General features: G+C 39.6%; 1 protein-coding gene and 1 long non-coding RNA gene across 4 annotated transcripts in view; one reads left to right on the forward strand and one right to left on the reverse strand.

The window, feature by feature from the left end:
- The window catches only part of acss2 (acyl-CoA synthetase short chain family member 2), an 82,113-nt gene extending 59,642 nt beyond the window's left edge, over nucleotides 1–22,471 (forward strand). For all 3 annotated transcript variants that reach the window (XM_008109973.3, XM_008109972.3, XM_003220544.4), the window contains 11 exons: nucleotides 4,157–4,294; nucleotides 4,524–4,694; nucleotides 5,093–5,226; nucleotides 6,382–6,514; nucleotides 10,079–10,135; nucleotides 10,594–10,674; nucleotides 13,895–14,003; nucleotides 15,002–15,070; nucleotides 15,857–16,033; nucleotides 18,828–18,902; nucleotides 20,518–22,471. In XM_008109973.3, the coding sequence (XP_008108180.1) occupies nucleotides 4,157–4,294; nucleotides 4,524–4,694; nucleotides 5,093–5,226; nucleotides 6,382–6,514; nucleotides 10,079–10,135; nucleotides 10,594–10,674; nucleotides 13,895–14,003; nucleotides 15,002–15,070; nucleotides 15,857–16,033; nucleotides 18,828–18,902; nucleotides 20,518–20,645 (1,272 nt within the window). In that variant the 3' untranslated portion in view covers nucleotides 20,646–22,471. The remainder of the gene's footprint in view (nucleotides 1–4,156; nucleotides 4,295–4,523; nucleotides 4,695–5,092; nucleotides 5,227–6,381; nucleotides 6,515–10,078; nucleotides 10,136–10,593; nucleotides 10,675–13,894; nucleotides 14,004–15,001; nucleotides 15,071–15,856; nucleotides 16,034–18,827; nucleotides 18,903–20,517) is intronic.
- The window catches only part of LOC134298447 (uncharacterized), a 374,816-nt gene that overhangs the window by 23,469 nt on the left and 328,692 nt on the right, over nucleotides 1–22,655 (reverse strand). The gene's annotated exons all lie outside the window — the stretch shown is intronic.

Consider the following 22,655-nt stretch of genomic DNA (forward strand, 5'->3'; position numbering starts at 1 on the left):
ATTAGTTCTATGCTTGATACTTGGAACAAGTGTGAGGGTAGTTTCCCCCAGCATTCACCCTTCATTTAGCTAATAGAATTTTCTTTATAAAGTAGGGAGTACCTTAAGAGGCTAACAAATAAATTTGTGCTGTTAGTGGCAAATCATGAAGCATCTAGGTGGTGCTAGAACATGGCACAGTGCTTGTAGCCTTTGCAAATCACATTCAGATATACCATTTCACAACTTTTTCCACTTTTTGATTCTGTGACTAGATTGAGAACAAAGAAAAGATAATGCAAACCAAGATTTGTCTTCTTATGAGATGGAAATAATGGTAAGATTGGGCAATTCACATAACATGGGACTAAAATTTATAGTTTATAGGAATCATCATGTACAAATCAAGTTTTGCAAAACTTATATAGGATTTTCTATGATGGCTAAATTTATGACAGTTGCAGGTATAAAAGCAAGAGACGACAGAAACAGATCCATCTTATAAGCTTGCTAGCTATAGTTCAGCTGTCATGAAGGCATCTGGGGCAGTGCTACAATTTATCATTTTGGTTTGTGCAAGCAATAGTTTGTTATAAATTATGGTTCCTGAAAACAATAATTTGGTTTTCTATGGGAATTTAGAATCACTACCTGAAATGGATTTCTGAGTCTAATTGGGATGTTGTTATTGTGTGCCTTCAAATCAGTTCTGATTTATGATGATCCTAAAACGAATGAATCATAGAGATTTTGTTGGCAAAATTTGTTCAGATGAGTCTTTTACCTTTGCCTTCCTCTGAGGCTGAGAAAGTGTGTCTTTCCCTAGGTCACCCAGCTGGTTTCCGTGGCTGAATGGGGATTTGAACCCAGGCCTCCAGTCATAGTCCAACACTATGCTATGCTGGCTCTCAGTTGGAAGGGAAACCAGTTTATGGCAAGCTTAGTTTTCTGATACAGATGTTAGCTTGCTTTGCAAGGGAAGGAAATTAATTAAAATATATGAAGGAAGGGGAAGAAAGGGAGCAAGACTATTCAGTATGGCCAAACTAGTTTGTCTGTGGTGTCTGAATAGGAACTTAGATTTTGTAAGCATGCCCAGTGTCTTTCTTGAGTCCACTAGCTAGCTGTTCAAATGTTAGGTAAGTCTCCCAGATTGTCATCGCGGTCTGCTCTTTTTCACCCACAGCCACACTTCCCCAACACATTCAATCATTCTTATAATTAAGTCTGAAATATGCTTGTACTCTGTTTTGCATGTCCTGGAGATTTGTCTTGGTAGTCTGGCAGCTTTCTCCAAAAGTCCTCAACTCAGTATCACTGATTACAAATCTGTGAGAACCAATTTCTGCTGCCAGAATATCTTTGGTATTCTTGCGTCTCTTGCTCCTTTCCAACTGTTTTGTACGCCATGGTAGATAGACACAAAGCTGGGGTGAAGAGTGGCTTTGTGGAGCCAAAGCTCCATGAAGAGGTAGATTTCTTATGCTTCTCAAAGGGTGACAAAGGAGGGATTCAACAGAAACTATTGCTGGAAAAGGTGGATCTGAAAGAAGTCCAAGAAGTTGGCTCTTCACAACAGCCAACTGGAACTGCAGGAGGAAACTGGGACTTTGTAAAATGAGTGGGCGGTAGTGTTTCATGTTCTATAGTGTTGTAATTCACTATAGTGTTAAATCGGTTAGTTTTTAAAAAAAAAAAAAAGAATTGTAAGGGACATTGTTTCCCTTTCAAAGAGATGGTTTTGTGGCCTCCTTTCCAAAATTTTATGATTGTTTGCACTAAATGTTAAGGCTCATTTAAAAGTGGTAGGAAAATATGAAAGCTATGTATGAGAATATCCTGTTCCTGATAGCAGGTAGTATTGCACCTTATACAAACTTTCCATGTCAGCCATTAGAGCAAGTCAGGTTTTGCTCTGTTGACTTGTTACTATCTGCTTTCAAGTCGACTTTGATTTATGGCAACTTATGAATGAGAGTTCCAGGTCACTTCATCAGCAGCTTTGCTTAAATCATTTTTCAATTATGCATTCTGAAATTCAGTTAAAATCAAATTTCAGGAATATTCCTTTGTTTCCTTCTCATGTTTTGATTAATTCCATTTGTTAGAATCAGCTACATCCAAACTGGAGTTTGTGTTACTGCCTTATTTTTATTTTAATCACTTTAATATATAATAACCTTTTTTCTATGCCAGATATAACCATGAATGAGAATTGAATAAAATACCATATATGCTCGTTTATACATTGAAAAATGTGTAGCAAAAATTGACATTTCAAAAACCTGGATATTTATGTACTTCCTCTGTCTGCTGTGGTGCTGCTTCTGGCCTTTTGTAAAAATGGTTGTGATGGCAGCTCTTAATGACCCTTTGATGCTTCCTTACTGGGGCTGGGAGAATGGAGAATTTAGGAGAAGCTGAAAAAGGCCAGACCTCCTCTGCTCTGTCCACTTTGGTGCTTCTCCACCAGGGCAGGGAAATTAGAGAAGCTGAAAAAAGGCCCATCCCTTCTCTCTCTGCACAATGGCAGCCCTTTGGTGCTTGAGAGTTGGCAGAGTGGAGAGGGTTGAGGCTTCTTTTAGAGACTCCATGGATGATCTAAGTTAGGCCTCTTCAGCCTGCATCCCTCCAGGTGTTTGTGTCTCCAACTCCCAGAAGCCTTAGCTTGCTTGTTTAATGGTTGGGAATTCTGGTAGCTGGAGCCCAAAACACCTGGGAGGGGCGCAGGTTGAAGTGGCCTGACCTAAGCTCTCTCTTGAGAGCTTTATCTACCTGTGGAGGAGAACCTAAAGAAGCACCAGCCCCTGTACTCTCTCCAGCCACCTTTTGCAACACATGGGCAGGCAAATGGCAGTGGTAACAGCCAGGGGCTTTGGCCTCTTCTGAATAGGAGCCCTGTCCTGAGCTTGCGTATATGTCTTGATAGCAGAGTTGCAGTTTTGTGCTACTAGAAAGTGGGATTAAGGGTGGAAGAAGTGAGGCTATATAGGTGCTTACTGGACTGTAGAAAGGCCTTTAGCATTTTAAGCCATAAGATTATCTTCATGGCTTTACACTGACATCAAAAGTTGGGTTGGTTTGCATTATGTTGGCTTGCTATTTGATCTCAGTGAAATGTAAAGCATAGTTTCTTACTTTATACATTTAATTTACATAGGAAAGCATAAAAATATGCATGCCTCTGCATGCAAACACCAAAGTTTCTAGTGGTCTTGAAGCTTGTTGTCCTGCCAGTTAGAGGATGGCAGTTCTTGGACGAACTGGAAGTTGAATATTAGATTTGTTTTGATATGTTGGCTAAGACTGAGCTACAAAACTGGGGAAGTTCCTGCCTAGTTGATTTTTTTTTTGCTTTTATGCTTGCCCTTCACATTTACAATCTTTAATTTGAATCATCATGTGGTAATCTCTGAGCCTCTGTGTGTGTACATGCATGCATGCACACACACACACAAGTGTGCAATATGGGCTGATAATAGCGGTCAACTGAGCAGGTTTTTATTATTTTTTTACATATTTATATATACTACTTTCTTACCATAGTTGTTTTCAGTATAGCTAATGAGAATAAAACCACCACAAGAAACAAATGATAATGCTATACAAGTCACTGTTGTTTGGATTACAATAAGTTATTGTATGACAGATGTATAGAAAGCACAAGATGAAATGATGTAATCTACATCTGATATCTTCAGCTGCTGATTGGTTTTGCCTTGCTAAAATGAGGAGCTAAAATGCATGCTTTCGTTGTTGCATGTTTTTTTTAGAAGCATTTGGTTTTCCAAAACTTTCTTGACTGCCATGTGGACATGTCCTTAAATTTTCCTCAAATGAGTATTTGTGTGCTTTATAACTACAATATAATGGCTACAAATTCTAACAAATTGGTATGGATGACAGTGTTGGTAGAACAAGCTAGGCTGGTGTTAGGGACACAACTCAAATGAATGAGACCTTTTATTGACATCTATTTAAGATTCTTCTTGCTGCAGCCAGTAAAGAGGAAAATTACGCTTAGAGAAGAAATGATAAAAGCATGGCTTTACTTCAAAAGGCAAAATGGCCTACAGGTTCTGACAGTAGTCTTCAGTTAAGGATCAAGAGCTCCGGGATATTTTTCCAGTTCCTCTGTCTTTAAACATTATGGTCTTTACTGTTTGATTTTCTTTAGGTACCTTGGGATCCGGAAGTTGATGTTTGGTGGCATGATGTTATTAAAAATACTAGCAAAGAGTGTGATCCTGTCTGGTGTGATGCAGAAGATGAATTATTTATTCTCTACACCAGTGGGTCAACTGGGAAACCCAAGGTGAATTGATTTCCTTTTGTGTGATTGAACTGCAATGTGATTAGTTTTCAAGTTAATTACATATGTTTCCTGCTCTTATTCTGTCAACCTATTCATATATTTGGCCAATGCTATAGTGTTTGGGGAAGCAAATGTTGGTGGTATTTCTTCCCCCACTGACAATTTTACAAAACAAAACAAAAAAGCCACGCCTAAACACACAGTGGATTTCCTGTATTCTGTATTTCAGGGTGTTGTACATACGATAGGTGGATATATGATTTTCACTGCTGCTACCTTTAAATATGTGTTCGATTACCATCCAGAGGACATTTACTGGTGCACAGCTGACATTGGATGGATAACTGGCCATTCCTATCTCACATATGGGCCTTTGGCAAATGGAGCAACCAGTGTCTTAGTAAGTTCTGTCATGAAATCTTGTCATACTATATAGTGAAAAATAAACCAAATAAGCTTTTGTCATCTTCATACTCCAACTCTGAATATCTCACAACATCGTGATGTGCAATGAATGACCTTATTAGTATGAATGTAGCAAAAGTATTTGATTGAAAATGAATGTGGTTCCCAAATCCACCTTTTGGATTACAGTTCAGTGCTAATTAGAACAAAGGAAAATATCTTCTTGATCTAACAAGTTAATCTGCTCTTCTTTCTGCTGCAGTTTTGTTAAGAAAGCTTCTGGTCTAAGCACCATTGGTGGGCCATATGAGCATTGTAGAGTGGGGAAAATATGCCATGTGCTAGACGTAGCAATGGAGGGAACCCATGCCAGTAACTATATCTTCTACTCAGTTTGAAGGACTTCCCATTTACCCAGACGTTGGCCGGATGTGGAACATCATCGACAAATACAAGGTGACCAAGTTCTACACAGCACCCACTGCCATCCGACTTCTTATGAAGTATGGAGATGAACCTGTCAGGAAGTAAGCATGGTTTTTGCGACATGGAAATTCAGAACTGGAACTGAACATGGGGCAAACCAAACCCTGTGCTCTTGTCAGGAAAAATGGGTTTCTGGGAGAGAGAATGAAACTTGGTGCAAACTTATTGCTTGCTTTGAACGGTGGTGGCTTCTGGAAAATGTCTGAATATATTTTAGAGAGCTGCACTTTTAGTTGTTTGTTCTTGACTGTGGCAATTGCAGTGTGTTAGAGATTTACTGACTGTAATTTGGCCATCTGAGCAGTGTATTGGACAGCCTGCCTCCTCCTGGTTGTGTCATTTATAGTTAAAACATGACCTTATGCTTTTTTAAAAACTTGCTTATACTGTAAATTTCCTCTATACTCGAATGTACATCTAGAAATTTTAGTCAAAAAACCAAACCCAATACCTGGGTTAACTTCTCAGTTGAACATTTTGAGTACTATTGTTAATTCTTATCAATAAGGGAACCATCTTCTCTGAGTAGAGTGGTGAAAAACAAGAGCTTAGTCCATCCTGGGAGAACCTTAAAAAAAATGTGTTTCCATTTCTGGCCTTTTAAAATGTCTGCATGGTGAAAGAGCTTAAACCCCCAGCTCCCAAAATGGCATTGCTGCTCTCACCTCTTGGTTGAAGAATTTCTGACTCATCCACAGGTTATATCAACATCCATAATTTTGACCTCAAAGGCTGTCCTCAACTTATATAAGATTTCGACTTATACACGAGCGTATACGGTACTCTGGTGTCTATTAGTGGTTATTTTTCCTTATGTTTTATTTTTAATACTTAAGACTGATATTTGTATATGCCAAATCTTTGTGACCTCTCCCTCCCTCTTGCTTTCTGGATGTAGCTCATTTGAATGCGTGCCATTTGAATGCAGTAAGTTGTGTTCTGTTCTCAGCATTTCTGGTAGCCAGGCTTGGATTTTGGAGAGCCTTTGGCTATACAGAGCTGTAATCAGAATCAATATATATGACAGTACTCTTTTTAAATTCACACATACATACTCTGTATTCCTGGAAATGTTCTTTTGTGATTACCAACTTTCTCTTGTGATGTATAGCATTAGCCTTAAAAGGCACAAAGCTGGAGATCAGTATTTTGTTTGGAAGATCTCTCTTTTGAAATCCACTTGGTTTTTGTGACAGATACAGCAGGAAGTCCTTGAAGGTGTTAGGAACAGTCGGGGAGCCCATAAACCCTGAAGCCTGGCTTTGGTACTATAAAGTGGTTGGTGAAGAGCGATGCCCTATCGTGGATACCTTCTGGCAGACAGAGACGGTGAGTTCTTTGCTACTTGGTTACCTCTCTGCCTTCTGAATAAATTATGTGTGTGTGCATGGCTCTGTGTGTGCATGCATACGTGGCACAACTAAAGCATGCTCTTCTCATTCTTTGGATTTTGAGCTTTCACCTACAAATTTGCTATAAGTCTGTTTTATTATACAAGTGCTCTTTCTGCAAACTTGCTGTAAGTCTGTTTTATTATGTAAGTGTTCTTGGCAATATATTCATGTCATCTAGCAGAACTGGGAATCTAGTTTTTTTATATAAAACAAAAGGTAGTCACTTTATGTTTATTATGTTGCCATGACTGCTTTCTGGTTCCCTCAATTGCCCAATTCAAATATTACATGTAGGACATTGTGAGAAAAATGTGAAAGGCAAAGCTTTCTCTCCTGACTTTCGTGCAAGACAGCATTTCATAGGGCCATTCATTATCCCCACTTGCTTTTTCAGACTGAGTGGAGATTAATGAGCAATGCATTTAGTGGATAACCCATTCCACTGAAAAGTCCTGAAATGTATCTCTTGCTGTTAAAAGCAACTAGTAACTGAATTCCGTCTTGCTACTGCAAAACGTTGCTACTGCTTAGCTTTACCACCAAATGTCTTGCAGTACTTATTTTTCAGCTCCTTTTTTCTTATTCAACATGGTACATTGTGATAGAAATAATAATTTAAAGGAATAAAGTCTCATTGAAATCTCCATTACCTTGAAGAGAGAGGGTCCTCTTGGCAAACACATCCTTTCTGTGTTATAACAAATGGATGAAAAAGGAGCTTCGCTCTCTGTTTTAATTTTCCCCTTCTGTTCTACAAGTGTTAATTTAAGCAGCATGTTTAAAGTAACAGATTTTCTGAATGTAAGCAGCCCACCTAGCTCCTGCTTGATTGTATTTTACATCTTTCTGTAAGTAGGTCAAAACAAAGAGCCATTTCGTTTGATTATTTGGGATTATTCATGTATGACAGGAGATGATGTTTTTTAAACTAAAAAGATGTGCTCTTATCTGAAGCATTAAATTCTTCTGCATGCTTATGTGAGAAGAACAACATGTAAAAGAGGGAAGCACTGAAAATTATTGGGGTATCTCAATTTGGTCCAGAATCTGAATTACATTTTTGTTACATTTTTTTGGCTCATATTGCTGACTAATGGGCTTCATGATAATCTAAAACCTTAATAGTTCCTATACATGGAAACAGAGCTATTCGCTTAAGCTAGATCAGTGGTTCCCAAACTGATTTGGCCTACCGCCCCCTTTCCAGAAAAAAACATTATTCAGCGCTCCCTGGAAAGGGGGCGTGGCTTAGAGGGGTGGGCGTGGCTCCTGCTCAAAAGGGCGGGGCCGAGCCTGTCCCCTAGTCCAAGATGCAGGGCTGGGAGGGGGAGGTGGGCGGGGCCACAAATGGGCAACCAGGACTGGGATGGGCGGAGTTACGAGCTCTGAGGCAGGGCTGAGCTTCTATCCATCTTATCTGAAACAAGCTGTGGTTCGTCCACTCCTTAAAAAGGTTTCCCTTGACTCTACGGTGCTGAACAACTTCAGACCAATCTCCAACCTCCCTTTCTTGGGTAAGGTGCTGGAGCGGGTGGTTGCCTCCCAGCTCCAGGGCTTTCTAGATGACATCAACTACCTAGATCAGTCACAGTCTGGTTTCAGGCCTGGTCACGGCACCGAGACAGCCTTGGTCGCCTTGGTGGATGACCTCCGTAGAGAGCTGGACAGGGGGAGTGTGACCCTGTTGGTTCTCTTGGACATCTCAGCGGCTTTCGATACCATCGATCATGGTATCCTTCTGGGACGACTCTCTGAGATGGGTCTCGGGGGCACGGTTTTGTCGTGGCTCCGATCCTTCCTGGAGGGTCGATCCCAGATGGTGAAGCTGGGAGACGCCTGCTCGGACCCCTGGCCTTTGAGCTGTGGGGCCCCGCAAGGTTCTACTCTGTCTCCCATGCTCTTTAACATCTACATGAAACCGCTGGGAGAGGTCATCCGGAGTTTTGGAGTTGGGTGTCACCTCTATGCAGATGACGTACAACTCTACTACTCTTTTCCACCTAATTCCAAGGAGGCCTCTTGGGTGCTGGACGAGTGCCTGGCCGCTGTGTATCTGGATGAGGAGGAACAAGCTGAAGATCAATCCCGACAAGACAGAGGTCCTCCTGGTCGATCGTAAACCTGAACGGGGTATAGGGTGGCAACCTGTGCTGGACGGGGTTACACTCCCCCTGAAGCCACAGGTCCGCAGTCTGGGAGTCCTCTTGGATTCATCGCTTACGCTTGAGGCTCAGGCGTCGGCGGTGTCTGGGAGGGTCTTCGCACAATTGAGACTCGTGCGCCAACTGCGACCGTACCTCGCAAAGGCTGATCTGGCCGGGGTGGTCCACGCCTTGGTCACCTCCAGACTGGACTACTGTAATGCGCTCTACATGGGGCTGCCCTTGAAAACGGCTCGGAAGTTCCAACTGGTCCAACGAGCGGCAGCCAGGATGTTAACTGGGGCCCCTTACAGAGAGAGGTCAACCCTCCTGTTTAGGGAGCTCCACTGGCTGCCATTTATTTACCGAGCCCAATTTAAGGTGCAGGTGCTTACCTACAAAGCCCTGAACGATTTGGGACCATCCTACCTCCGTGACCGCATCTTTGTCTACGAACCCACGCGTTCACTTCGGTCATCTGGAGAGACCCTGCTCGTGATCCCGCCTGCATCGCAAGCGCGGTTGGTGGGGACACGAGACAGGGCCTTCTCTGTGGTGGCCCCCCGACTCTGGAACACCCTCCCCAAGGATCTCAGACAGGCCCCTACATTGGCAGTCTTCAGAAAGAATTTGAAGACCTGGCTGTTCCAATGTGCCTTCCCAGATTAATAGGAAATCTCCAATACCAAGTCCCATAAGCACTTTATTAGAACTAAGATCGCATATCGCACTCTGCACTTGCCCTATAAGCCTTATATATCACCTGTCACATCAGCACTTTTAATCTTGTACCCATTACTCTGGCCCGGCCCAGTTCTATTGTGTTCTAGCGTATTGTTATTGCTTGTGGTTTATACTGTTTTAACTGTTCTAATTTGCCTTTTGTTTGTATTGCTACATTGTGTGTTGAGGCCTTGGCCTTTGTAAGCCACATCGAGTCCTTCGGGAGATGCTAGCGGGGTACAAATAAAGTTTAATAATAATAATAATAATAATAATAATAATAATAATAATATCCCTGTCCTGCGGTGCCTGCCAGGACACAGGGGGCTAGAGAAGGGGGCGGAGACTCTTCCAAAGTGCCTGATGGGACTGAACCTCTATACCCCGCCCCCGTGTTCTAACAAGCGCCTCAGGGGAGGTATACAGAGGCTCTTGGGAAGAGGCCCCGCCCTTTAGTCCTAAAAGGCCCCTCAGGAGAGGCATAGAGGCTCAGCCCTGTTTCGGGTTCTAGCTCCGCCCTCTGTGTCCCAACAAGCGCCTCAGGAGAGGTATAGATTCTCAGCCCTGTCTCGGGCTCTTGGGAAGAAGCCACGCCCCTCCCCTATATTCAGTGACTGCTTGCTTTACTTCTGCAGGGTGGCCATGTGTTGACTCCACTCCCTTTTGCCACACCAATGAAGCCAGGCTCAGCTGTAAGTACATTTCCTCTTCTGTTTGTGCATGTTTTCTTCCAGATGACTCCAGAACTGATTCTAGTCTCTGGTTCTGCTAACATCTCACAAATAATCAGATAGCTATAAACAGCAGCGTTGTTTGTGTTCTCTAAGGGAGGTTGAAGAATCTGTGGCCCTTTAGTTCCCATGAACCCATAATGTCTAGTTTTCAAAGGGAGAGAAATTTCAATTCCAACAAAATCTGAAAGGCCACAGGGAATTTGTGTCTAGACAAAGAGAGCTTTCCATCCTGAAATCTAGCTTGAATGCCCATCCGAATCTTTAGACATAATTTGGGAGTTGTGTAAATTTCTTAGGTGAATTCTTTGGGGGCTAAGTTAATTTCTGGGCTCAAATTCCTTTTCCAGCAGTCATGGGGAACATTTATTTTCCATTTCCCATCTTTTCAAAATTATCTTACAAATATTCCTTGGCAGACATTTCCCTTCTTCGGGGTGGTTCCTGCAGTGCTGGATGAGTCTGGAGAGGAGCTGGAAGGAGAAGCCGAAGGTTACTTGGTAAGAAAAAGCTAAATCTCATGCTGTATAAACCCAACCAATATATAGAGTTTCATTGATTGCAAGAACTCCCATTGACACAAATATGAGCACTGAAGATGTTGCCCTTAAGTGAGTTTCCCTGCTGCGAGACCTTGTTCTGCATTGCATAACTTGTTCGTAGTTTTAGGATTAAGGTGGAAGGTGATAAAAATGTATGTTTTGGACTGAACTTGAAAAAAATGCCTTACTATCAGTTACTGGAGACTGGTTTTGTTTGGCACAACATTTCTAGAGAAGTAGCTCCATTACTCTTACCAAAGGCAAAAGGCTGGCATGATACATATACTTTTCTTTTTGCTGCAGCAGAATTAATATCTGTTTTGTGTAGGGACTATTGTATCAAGAAGGATTTTATTTGGAAATAGTGTACAGCAAAGGGTTACTCCACCGTCCAATCAAACAGTGCGCTTGTGGGTGGCAGCAAAAAAGCAACAAATATCAGGGTATCTAGTTACAGGTGCTCTATATCACAGCTGCTTTTGCTCAGTTTGGCACTATAGAGTTTGAGCTGGGCTTAGATCAGATCATATTTCACAAGAACTTGGAGAAGTTGCTTATTTGGAGTACAACTCCCAGAATCTCCCACCCAACATAATTGGTGGATTTTAGGCACTGTAGTCTAAAAGGTAACAATAGCACAATTTAAATTTCTCATGGAGAGTGAAGAGGATTTGAATTATTAAATCCAGTAGTTCTCAACCTGGGGTTCCCAGATGTTTTTGGCCTTCAACTTCCAGAAATCCTAACAGCTGGTAAACTTGCTGGGATTCCTGGGAGTTGTAGGCCAAAAATATCGGGACCCCAGGTTGAGAACCACTGATTTAATCAGAACAGATTTTGTATAAGATTTTCATTTAAACTGTTTGAGTCCCCTTTGGGGAGATAATGCAGGATAATAATAATAATAATAATAATAATAATAATAATAATAATAATAATAATAAAGCAGCAGCAGCAGCAGCAGCAGCAGCATAGAACCATAACTGGAGAGTGGAGCAGTGCTCAGAATAAACTCTCACTGTCTAGAAAAGAATCTGTGTGTCATGTTGGGAAACATGACTGGGTTGTTTGGACACGCTCCAAGTTTTTGGTCTGATCACTGCATTTCTGTTTATGAAAGATGATGCCATTTTGTCTGTTCATATCGCAGGGGGGAAAGCAAGTGGCATTGGAGCTTTAGTTGTGGTTTCAGCGTAGTGATCTAGTATTACTGACTCCACTTCCTACTGACATAAGCCTTTCAGAAAATTTCACTTCAATTTCTTTGTTGCTTTTCACTTGAGATCTCATTTAGAATGTTAGTTTAGTATAGTTTTTAAACATAATTTTCACTGTGTTGTTGAAGGCTTTCAGGACCGGAATCACAGTGTTGTTTTGAGTTTTTCAGGCTATATGGCCTTGTTCCAGCAGCGTTCTCTCCTGACTAGTTAACACCCCCATCCCAAACAAAGCATGCCTCCAGGCAGTAACAGCAAAGCTTTGCAGCTGCAAGGCTACTGAATGCTAATCAAGCTGGCTAATTGCAACATTTACACTTGCTTCAAACAGACAAGAGTTCTTTCTCCCACCCTGGACACTCCACAGATATATATACATCCCATTTGTCTCATTTCCATAGACCTCTGAACAAACCTCTGAGGATGCCTGCCATAGATGCAGGTGAAACGTCATGAGGAATGCTACTAGAACATGGCCATACAGCCCAGTAATTTTCATTGTTATTCACTTTTATACTCATGACACAAATATTTGATTTTTTTTTTACAAAAATTATATTCATATATGTATGCCTTCCCCTTGTTTTTTAAATTTTTATTGTATTGTGTCATGTCACTGTTAGCAGCCTTGAATTCCTATGGGGAGAAAGACGGGATAAAAATAAAGTAAATAATAATAATTTTACTAATATTTAACAAATAAACAAAAAGTTTTCTAAAGTCTAATTTCCATGTTCAATTATATAAATATTTTATGAGTTGTTTTTTTCCCAGAAAGTAAAAAGAGATATGTGATTGGGAGAAAAATTAAAATACAAATATCAGATTAAATATTACATTGATACAAATTTAACTCTTTCTAGGGAATTGTTTTTATTAGAATACTTGTAAATATTTTAAGATATGACAGCACAATGACATCAAATTCTTTTGCATTATTTAGATTATTAAGGAAAGAGGGATGAAAGCCCTGATAACACTATGTAAAAAAAATGAAAAAAAAAATCTGTTCCTGATTTGAAAGTGTTATTTCCTGTTTAAGTATGCAGAACTTACTTTGAAAGTCATTGTTATACTCCAGAAACTTTGTTTTTGTGGCTGCGACAAACTATTTTGAATTGGTTGAAATTCGGTGAGATATTCATTGAAAAATTATAGCAAGGAGTTCTGCAGGATGTCTCACAAAACAAAGTTTTTTCAGTTTAATAACCCTTTTCCATGTTTTTATGATAGAATCAATTAGGAAATGACATTTATAACCGAGGAACAAAAATTGTGTTATATAGTGTAATGGTTTATATAGTGCTTTTATCGTGCCTGACATCTGGTGACCATAAATATTTAGGTTTTCTAGGGAGATTTCCCTGAAAGGAAGTTAGTTACAGCTTTGATTTTAGATTTGCCTGGTATTGCTTCTCCATTTGGCACGTGACATATTCCTTCCTTAATTATAAAACAATGAATGTTTAAAAATGAAAAAAAACCTTGGTAAAAGTATCAGTGGAAAACTTTTCACTGTTACACTTTGAGCATTATAATGTTTGGAAGTGTACTGAATTATCCTGGTCTCTATAGAGCTGTGCTGAGACATTGCTGTCTGCATAATTCCATAATGTAGTGGTGGTAGAAATCCCAATTATTTTTCAAGGAATTCACACTTGACCCAATTAAGCTGACATGACCTAGTTAAGTTGCGAGATAGCAACTTATTTAATCAAGATTCTTAGATTTGAACTTGAGTGTTTCTAGCTCAAATAATTTGGTCAGTCAACTGCTTGATCTTGTAACACCAGTAGAACTTCCAGAGAGAATAATTCACATAGCCATGTAAGGTCTCAAATATTATTTTAAAGTTTGGAAGTAATCCAGAGCAACAATGCAATGCAGAATATTCCAAACATTGTGTGTGTTTTTGCTTGCCCATATGTGTAATACATTGTCATATCTATCTTTTTATTTAGGTTTTCAAGCAACCTTGGCCAGGAATAATGCGCACAGTGTACAAAAACCACCAGCGGTTTGAAACTACTTACTTCAAAAAGTTCCCTGGTTACTATGTGACAGGAGATGGTAAGACCCCACACATCATTCTGGACATAGAGATATACTGTTATCTTACAGAGATGGTAAATTCAGAAGGATATAAGTACAATAGTCATTAGCGATGTAACCCATTTCCATTTTGTTTCTTAAGTCAGCCCTTATATTCGTGTTCTCTTTCTAATGTGGCCTGTTTTTACTTATGCATTGGCTGGATAGATTGATGTTTGATTTTGTGAGAAGCTCATTTTGTAATTGAGCCAGTGCAGTGTGTGTACAGCCCTGGAGGCCAGGGTTCAAATCCCTGTTTGTCCATCAAAACTCATTGAATACCCCTGGGCAAGTCACATTTCCTCAGTCTCAGAGGAAGGCAAAGGTAACCCCCCTCTGAACAAATATTTCCAAGAAAGCCCTGTGATAGGGTCATATTAGGGTTGTTATAATCCAGAAATGATTTGAAGGGACAGATCAACAAGAATTTTGTAATCTTGGGATCGTTGCTGTAATATTGGGAACAAATGTTAAAATGTACAGTTCCTATCCTGTTTTTCCTGTAATTATAGCTATGGGAATACTGTAAAGAGTGAGTGGCTAGTCTCCCTCTGGCTTCCTTGAAACCCAAGCAGTTTCTGGTAATTGTTCTGCAATATTGGAGGCCAGCCATGAAATGTGAAAAATGAAGGGGAAAAGCTCTGAACTGATACACTGCATAGCTTTCTCCCCATTTTTTCACTATCCATTGATCTCTTCTATATTCAGAATTAGAGTGCAAGGCTTCTGAGTGGCAAAACATGGCATGCAATTTCTGTGGCACATCCCATTTAATATATTAGCTCTGGATTTTTTGCATAGTATCCTCATGAACACATTCATTTTGGTTTTTGAAAAATGTGTTACTCTTCCTTGCTAATTTAGTTTCTTTTTTATGCTTCTCCACCTTCTCCACCCCTACTTTGGTAGAATTCCAAAATCCAAGTATCTTTACCTAGTTATTTCCCTAGAATGACGATTTGTTGGATTTCTTCCAGGCTGCAAGAGAGATAAAGATGGTTATTACTGGATCACAGGTCGAATTGATGACATGCTAAATGTTTCTGGTAAGAGGAAAGGCTTTATGCAACAAGAATATGTAGTTTCCTAAAATATGTTTTGTATATTACACAATACAGTAGCAATTTTATACCAAGTCTTGGTTTGTTATATGAAATGTTTTCTCCACGCTATTTGGATCTATGCTTAGCTATTATTGAAGTATGTAAATTAGGGCAAATGGGAATTAGGGCAAATCTAGTAGCCGAGTAGTGATAAAGATCCAGCCAACATCAAGCAAAGTTGAGCCAGTGTTTGTGACTGGACAGGCTTATTGTGTGCTTAAGAAAACTTAAGCAATGTTTAGGATTCCAAGAAGGAAAGCTGAAGGTTTTATGCATCTAGTGGAGAAACAGTGAGAGGTTAATAGGATATTTTTTATATCTAGAGGCATCCAATATAGTTAGCAAAAATTAATTTGTAAAATACAATTTATTATTCCCTGTAATAATAGGTTTTCTGTTACTTGGTGTCAGATTGCCTTGCTGTAGGATCACTTTGATCACTCAGACAGACTACCAGCTGTTAAGAATTTTGGGAGTTGAAGTCCAAAACACCTGGAGGGCTGAAGTTTGCCCATGCCTATCCTATTGCATATGAAGAAAACTTGTCAGTTGGTTCCCTTCCCTCGGCTGCCTTTATTTGCATTCATTTTATACAGAATAAGAGGCACCACTTGATGAATATAAACTACTGGAGGATGAGAAGGTGCAAAAATATTGTTATGGTGACAGAAAGGTTATGTATATAAAAGCAGTCATTTCAAGATGTAATATGGTTCCCCCTGTCTGCAGGTCACTTGCTAAGCACGGCGGAGGTGGAGTCTGCCTTGGTGGAGCACTCTGCCATCTCGGAGGCAGCTGTGGTGAGCCACCCACATCCGGTGAAGGGAGAGTGCCTCTACTGCTTTGTAACTCTAAGGGATGGTCATGATTTCACGAAGAATTTGATGGATGAGCTGAAGAAACAAGGTAAGGCTGGTAGACCTTCTCATGCTGCTTGAGAGATACACTAAAAGCATTGCATTAAAATGTGGCCAAAGCTTTAGAAAATGTATGGATAGAGGCACAGCGGGATGCCACATGTCATATGTAGGAAGCAAAGCCCTACCTGTTTGTGATTTTAGGTAAGTGTTACTGCATCTGATGGTGTCAGCTGCAGGTCTTTGCTGTCTCAAAAGTAAACCCACTACAATAAGTTATTGTCTGAAGTGACAGCTTCAAAATTGTATAGGCTTCTACATTCAAACATTTCACACACATTGATCCCATTGGTCCAAAGATCCTGTCTGTTACACTTTTTGTGGTCTTTTCTCTCACTGGCCAAGCAGCTTGGGTATCCAGTTGTTCTCAAAACAAATCCATAGCTCATCTTGTTCATTATCAGAGGCCTTGTTAATGCAATAGGATGTATCAGCCTCTGGCTTGGCAATTAGCTTCAGCTGATTTTAGAAGCTACTCAGGTTCCCATAAGTAATTATGTTAACCCTCCATAGCAAACTATGTATTACGTAACAGACACGCAGTAATGATATGATACAACAGCATGAATAGATAGAACATGAGAGATCCTAAAGCATATGATTCTGGCAGATTGACAGGGCTTCTCCACAGATTCCCAACAAAGGGCTTTACTGTCACTTGTTACCTGATCCTTCTTATATTTGAGTTTTTGGACATTGCACCTGGGATCCCCTATAATAGTGAAAGTGTGCACTGAACTATGCTACCTGCACATTAATCCATTTCATATTTTGTCAGCTTGTAGAAAAGAATTACTTAGAGAAGAGATAGTTTATCTGCTTTCCCGTGACCATCTTGGCTTTGCTTTTCAGATTGTTTGGCAGGCAGTTTTCAGATAAAAGGGTCATAACTAACTTTCCCTGAACCTAAATTTAACTCTGCTGGCCTTGTTGCTCCCATGCCACGTTGTCTGTGCCAGCTGGCACCCAGTTTGGACACGCAGGGGCAGGCTGCATGTCTCGTGAAGGGGCCTGAATTTTGCAAATGTGATGCATGTACAGCAGCCATCCAGTGCTGATTGACAGCAGTGTTGTTGGAGAAAAGAGTGGGTTGGCATTGCTAGTTAGATCTCAAATTGTTGGTACCTGGTTGAGCAACAGAAAAGAAATTGAATGGGCTTATTTTTAGTAGACATAAGAGGCATTTGCCAGAGCTCTTGATTAGGATAGGATTTTTTTGGTTTTAGTTATCCCAGTGCAATCTGAGTGCAGTTTTTATACAGAATTTTTGCCAGTTCTTTGGACATTTTTCAAAAAGCTCATCCCAGTTCTTAATTTTAGACCTCTCTTTCTATTGGTGCAGCTGCCAGGAGATGTGTGGAGCAAGGAGTCCCCATGTAATTCTTTAATTTCAGGCAAGAAGGGACCTGGCTAGTGCCCCATATGAACTGAGTGCAGATCTAGAAGGTGTCCTAAATTTCTGTTTACTGTAGCACATTAGTCAATGTCCTGGAGTCATAAACTTCAAAAAGCATGCTCTTAGATAATTAGTAAGACATTGGGTGGACTAACATGAAATAAAGTGAAAATGAGCAGTTTCTACCCTGTAATGGAAAAAGAATATAAGTAATCTTAGTGGTGAAAATACCAAAGAAAGAGTTTGTGTTATCATTTTAAAATCTCATTATTGAAAAAAACTTTCTTCCGTTCTGTACAAGCACGATCTGTATTAATTGTAACATTGCACTGCAAGGTTATACAGGCAGTTCCCAAGTTTTAAACATCCGAATTACACAGAACTCATAGTTAAAAACAGGGGTGAGATAAGTGAGAGGAAATCTACGCCTCTGAAGGAAAAGTCACTCCTGAAAAATGTTATCATGGGGAAAAGGTGTTCTCCACTGAAGCTTTATCACCAATCCTTGTTTCCACAACAAGCCAAATTTTTCAAAATCCAATTATCACAGGAACAGGGAACTATCCAGCATTCTTTAATAGAACATTTAATACCACGGGCAGAAATAATGTGGAAATAATAATAATCCTGAATGTCCTGCCCACTTTGAGAGTAATATTTTGAACCTCTGATGTGAAATATTTTAAATCATGTAATTCTTGAAAAATGATTAACATTTTGTATTTTAATATTTCCAGTTTAGTATTTCCTAGTGTCTGCTTTTTAAATTGTACACTGCTTCAAGATACTATTAAATGTAGGAAGTGCTGCAAAAATAGAAATCATAAGTTACAGCAATCAGTACTGGCTCCTTCCTTTAGCTGAATGGGAGCATATTGGTTATATAAGCTCTACATTTCAGATAGTATGTATGACAACATGATACTCACAGTTGGAAGGTTACTTTGCCTGACCTGTATTCTTCATCCTCCAGTGGTGTTTGCTGTGCTGTGGATAAGTTACTAAAATAATTTCTTATTGGGATATCAGTACTGAGTTACTGAAGCTGCTTAGAGTATAAAAATACAGAACAATTACAGCACTTCGATAGCCCTTCAACTGCTGTGATTCTCCCCTAGGAATCCGGGGATTTGCAGTTTGGTGGAGTGCTCCAAATTGTGTAGTCTTTTCCCTGACTACAGCATTAGTGGTGTGTGGAGAAGAATCTCTATTTTTCATGAAACTACTAACCCTGAATTTCTTAGGATGGATCCATGGCAGATAAAATGACTCCACGGTTCTGCAATTATCTTGAGTCAGAGAGAGACAAGATGTATCAAAGATTTTTGAAGCCACTTCCCTATTGAATTATTTGCTTTTACTAAAATAATTCTTCTCTCAATTACAGTTAGAGAAAAAATTGGACCTATTGCAACTCCAGATTATATTCAGAATGCCCCTGGACTGCCCAAAACCCGCTCAGGTACACTTTAATTTAATTTCAGGAAGCCTACTTCCTTGTACAACAAATATCTGTCTTAGATCAAGGTTGTTACTACCATATTTATTGTTACTATTAAATTTCCTTTCTCTTCGTCCTTCTTGAAAGTAAGTAGTCTAAGAATTTGGAAATCTAGTAAACATATCACTTGTGCTCTGTAAATCATATACCAACATAGACTTATAGAAAATAATAAAGTTTTCTGTTTCCAGTTGTGTTGGCCTCATTTACAGTATCCTATCTGTGTAAAATCATAGAGTTGGAAGAGACCACAAGGGCCATCCAGTCCAACCCCCTGCCATGCAGTTTTTATTTATTTATTTTGTGTCAAAAACATTGCATAATAAATAAGTTTAAAAGTGATAAAATAAAAGATTCACAAACAGCTAAATAGTTTTGGACCAAAAGCGGGCAACAGCAATCACATTGTCCATAGCTTTAAACAACTCCTCCTCCGTGCATGAGGCAGGACATTTTGGGCAAGCATACATATGAGGAGTTGTTTGTTCAGCTCCACAATCATACAAGGTGGAGGATTCCTCCAGGTAGTGCCACCTTGCCAAGTTGTCTTTTGATCTGCCCACTCCACTTCTGAGTCTGTTCAGGGACTTCCAAGTTGCCCATTCTTGGTTTGCCCCTGGAGGAAGACCCTCATGGGGGGCCATCCAGTTGGAATTGCCTGGTTTAGCTGCCCAGAGGGACACTCAAAGCACTCCTGACAGATGGCCATCTAGCTTCTGATTAAAATCCTTCAGAGAAGCAGACTTCACTAGTGTAAGAACTAGACAAGCAAGAATTAATATTTAAGTGACAATTTCTCATATCTTAGGAGCCCAGAATCTTGCAGCACATATTCTTAGTGAATCTACTTCATATAATGAAGAGTATTAAGTTTCCCCTATCCTCAGATCCTGTGTGTATGTGTACCTTTGAGTCGCCTCTCAATTTATGGCAACCATATGCATTTCATAAGTTTTTCTTAGGAAAGGAATATTCAAATGTAGTTTTGCCAGTTCCTTCCTCTGAAATAGAGCCTACGACACCAGCAGCAGCCTTTCACTCAAGTTCTAAGTTAGATCTAGTGCCCTTAGGATATTTAGACCATGAACTGCCTGAATCCCTTCTTGGATTGAAGCTTTGTGAATAAATGCTAAGTGAAAGCAGATTAGCTTGTTTCTGGAAGTGGTGGCACCAAGCATAGTTATAATTGTTATCAAATGAAGCACAAGGAGAGATTCTCATCTTCAGATATGGGAGTGCATCATTTGTCGCCCACACCATTGTTTGGGAGACTCTGAACCCACAGAGGATCCCAAATTGACTTGGTGCACTATAGGTTTCTGTACGCCAGAACTCAATTGACATACCCAGTCTTTTGAACTTGAACATGTCCATTTGTATTTTATAATATTTTATGAATGTTGATGTAAGTTAATAATTTTTAATCTGATTTATAGTGTATTGTATAATTTTTATATGTGTGTTTATTGTAAGCCGCCCTGAGTCCCCTCTCGGGTGAGAAGGGCGGGATATAAATGTTGTTGTAATAATATCATGACCAAGATGGTATTTGCTGAAGTTTATAATTTCTTTGCAGGTAAAATTATGCGGCGAGTATTAAGAAAGATAGCAAAAAATGACCGGGACCTAGGAGATACCTCAACTGTGGCAGATCCAGCTGTTATAAACCACCTTTTCAGCAACAGGTGTGAGACAATAATGTAGCTGGACTATCCTTAAAAAAACAACAGCAATGCAGGAACTGGAGAGAAGATGGCCCTATCCAGACAATGACTGTTTTTCCCTTGAGAGGAGAACTGCCCTTTGCTGAGCTGAATGTAAAAATGCTGTTGATGAAGAGAAGAAACTGGTGCTCCGAGATCCAGTCCTCTTGTGTTGTAGATATAGCTGTCTGTGCCTCTGGAAAACCCTGTAATTATGTTGTAGACTGATTCTGCATATTTGAAATTCCAGCCTCATTCGGTTCATACAGAATGAAAACATTTTATTTTTCATGAGTTTGATTTATGGATTTTGTTTTATTTTTTTTAAAAAAAAATCAATGTACAATGATGGTTAGAGTTTATAATGCATAGGTAGTGGCATCTGAATAGTCATTACAAGCCTTCAAAAGGTTTTGAGAATGAGCAGACTGAGCAGTAATCCTCATGTTGAGGCAGAATTATTGAAATACATCTTTTTGGCAATCCAGCATTCATCATATATATATTTTCAAGTCTGCATAAATTTTTTGACTTTGTGTCATGGGAAATAGGAAAGTTTTTTTTAGGGAAATTGGCAACTCTGCTGTTATCTTTTCCATGTCATCTCTACTGCATGTTAGGCTTGAAATTGCTGTTTAGTGGTGATAATTTACATCCTAAAAAAGGATTAATTGTACCCATGTGTTTCAGCTGTCTTAACATGTCTGCTTGTGTATGTACATGATTCACAGCTAAATTTCATGTACTTTATTCTCTAGAGGAAAAGCTGTGATCAGTGCCCAGATATTCCAGAGGGAGATTTTTAATTTGCTCTGGTGTCTTAGTGCAATGCCAACATGTTAAATCTAGGTAGGGATAGGGTTTCTTTTGATATGTGCGATGGTTGAGAAGTGAGTGCGATAGATAACAAAGGAAAGTGGTACCCAACTTTTAAGTTACTTAATTCTTTAACCATCTTTGTCACATAAAATAAAGGGGTATGTGAATGCTCTTGGTGATTCCCATCCATAGCTGTGGTGGCCAGAAAACGTGTGGCTTCCATAGGGAAAATGGTTTTTCAGTATATATTTAATAGGCTTGTGTTGCTTTCTCATGTAATCATTGACATGTGTGACCAAAAATTAACTATGGCTCTTATGGAGGGTAAGAAATAATGTGACCGGCCTACAGGTCTCTTTTCTCAGTCAGATGAATTTATTTGTTGTTCATAACTGAAGTCATTGTAACAGTAAATGAATTTGACTGTTTTGAAGGCATTCTTCACCGCAACAGCAAAGGATCAGATGTAGGTGGACATGATGTGGGTATGTAATGGTGGGGAAACTTTTGAACAAATAAAAATAAACATTGTTCCTCAATTTTAGTACATTTTTTCAGTGCTGCTGGCCTGGAAATGCTTCTCTGTACGTTTTGTATTAGAATCGACTTATCTTTGTCATTACCAACATTTTTTTTAAATGGATATTAAATTTGGCATTGGTGGCTATGCTGTGGCATCCCAAGATGCCTATGTCCATATGACTACTTGTGAATTGGGAATATTTAAAAGTAATGCCCCCTAGACCATATCTTTGGCATTGTCTCAAGGCTAGACATCTCTCATTTCTTACCTGCTGTTAGTATTTGAAATGCACTTGTGTGTGGTCTGCAAAATTGGTGTATATTTAACCTAACATCCTACAGCATTATGTGTAGGCCAGTGGCTTGCTATGTGCTGTTAACAGGAAATCCTACTTTTAATCTTGGTCTGACATAATATTGGTTCAGAAATGGCTGGAAATATGTTTTTAATTGAAACAAATCAAAGAAATAAAACCTATAAACCAATACCAGTGGATGCCATTGTTTGTATGTTTCCAATCTGGTTTTAATTTTCAAATGCATACTCTTTGGTCTGTATGTTCTGGCACATGCTTATTTTATTGCCTACAGCTAGAGTACTAAGTCAATTTACTAATCCTTTTGAAACTGTGGTAATGATAGAAATGTTGATTTACCATTCAGCAGCTGA

This window comes from Anolis carolinensis, chromosome 4, assembly GCF_035594765.1.
Source record: "Anolis carolinensis isolate JA03-04 chromosome 4, rAnoCar3.1.pri, whole genome shotgun sequence".
Taxonomy (NCBI): Eukaryota; Metazoa; Chordata; class Lepidosauria; order Squamata; family Dactyloidae; genus Anolis; species Anolis carolinensis.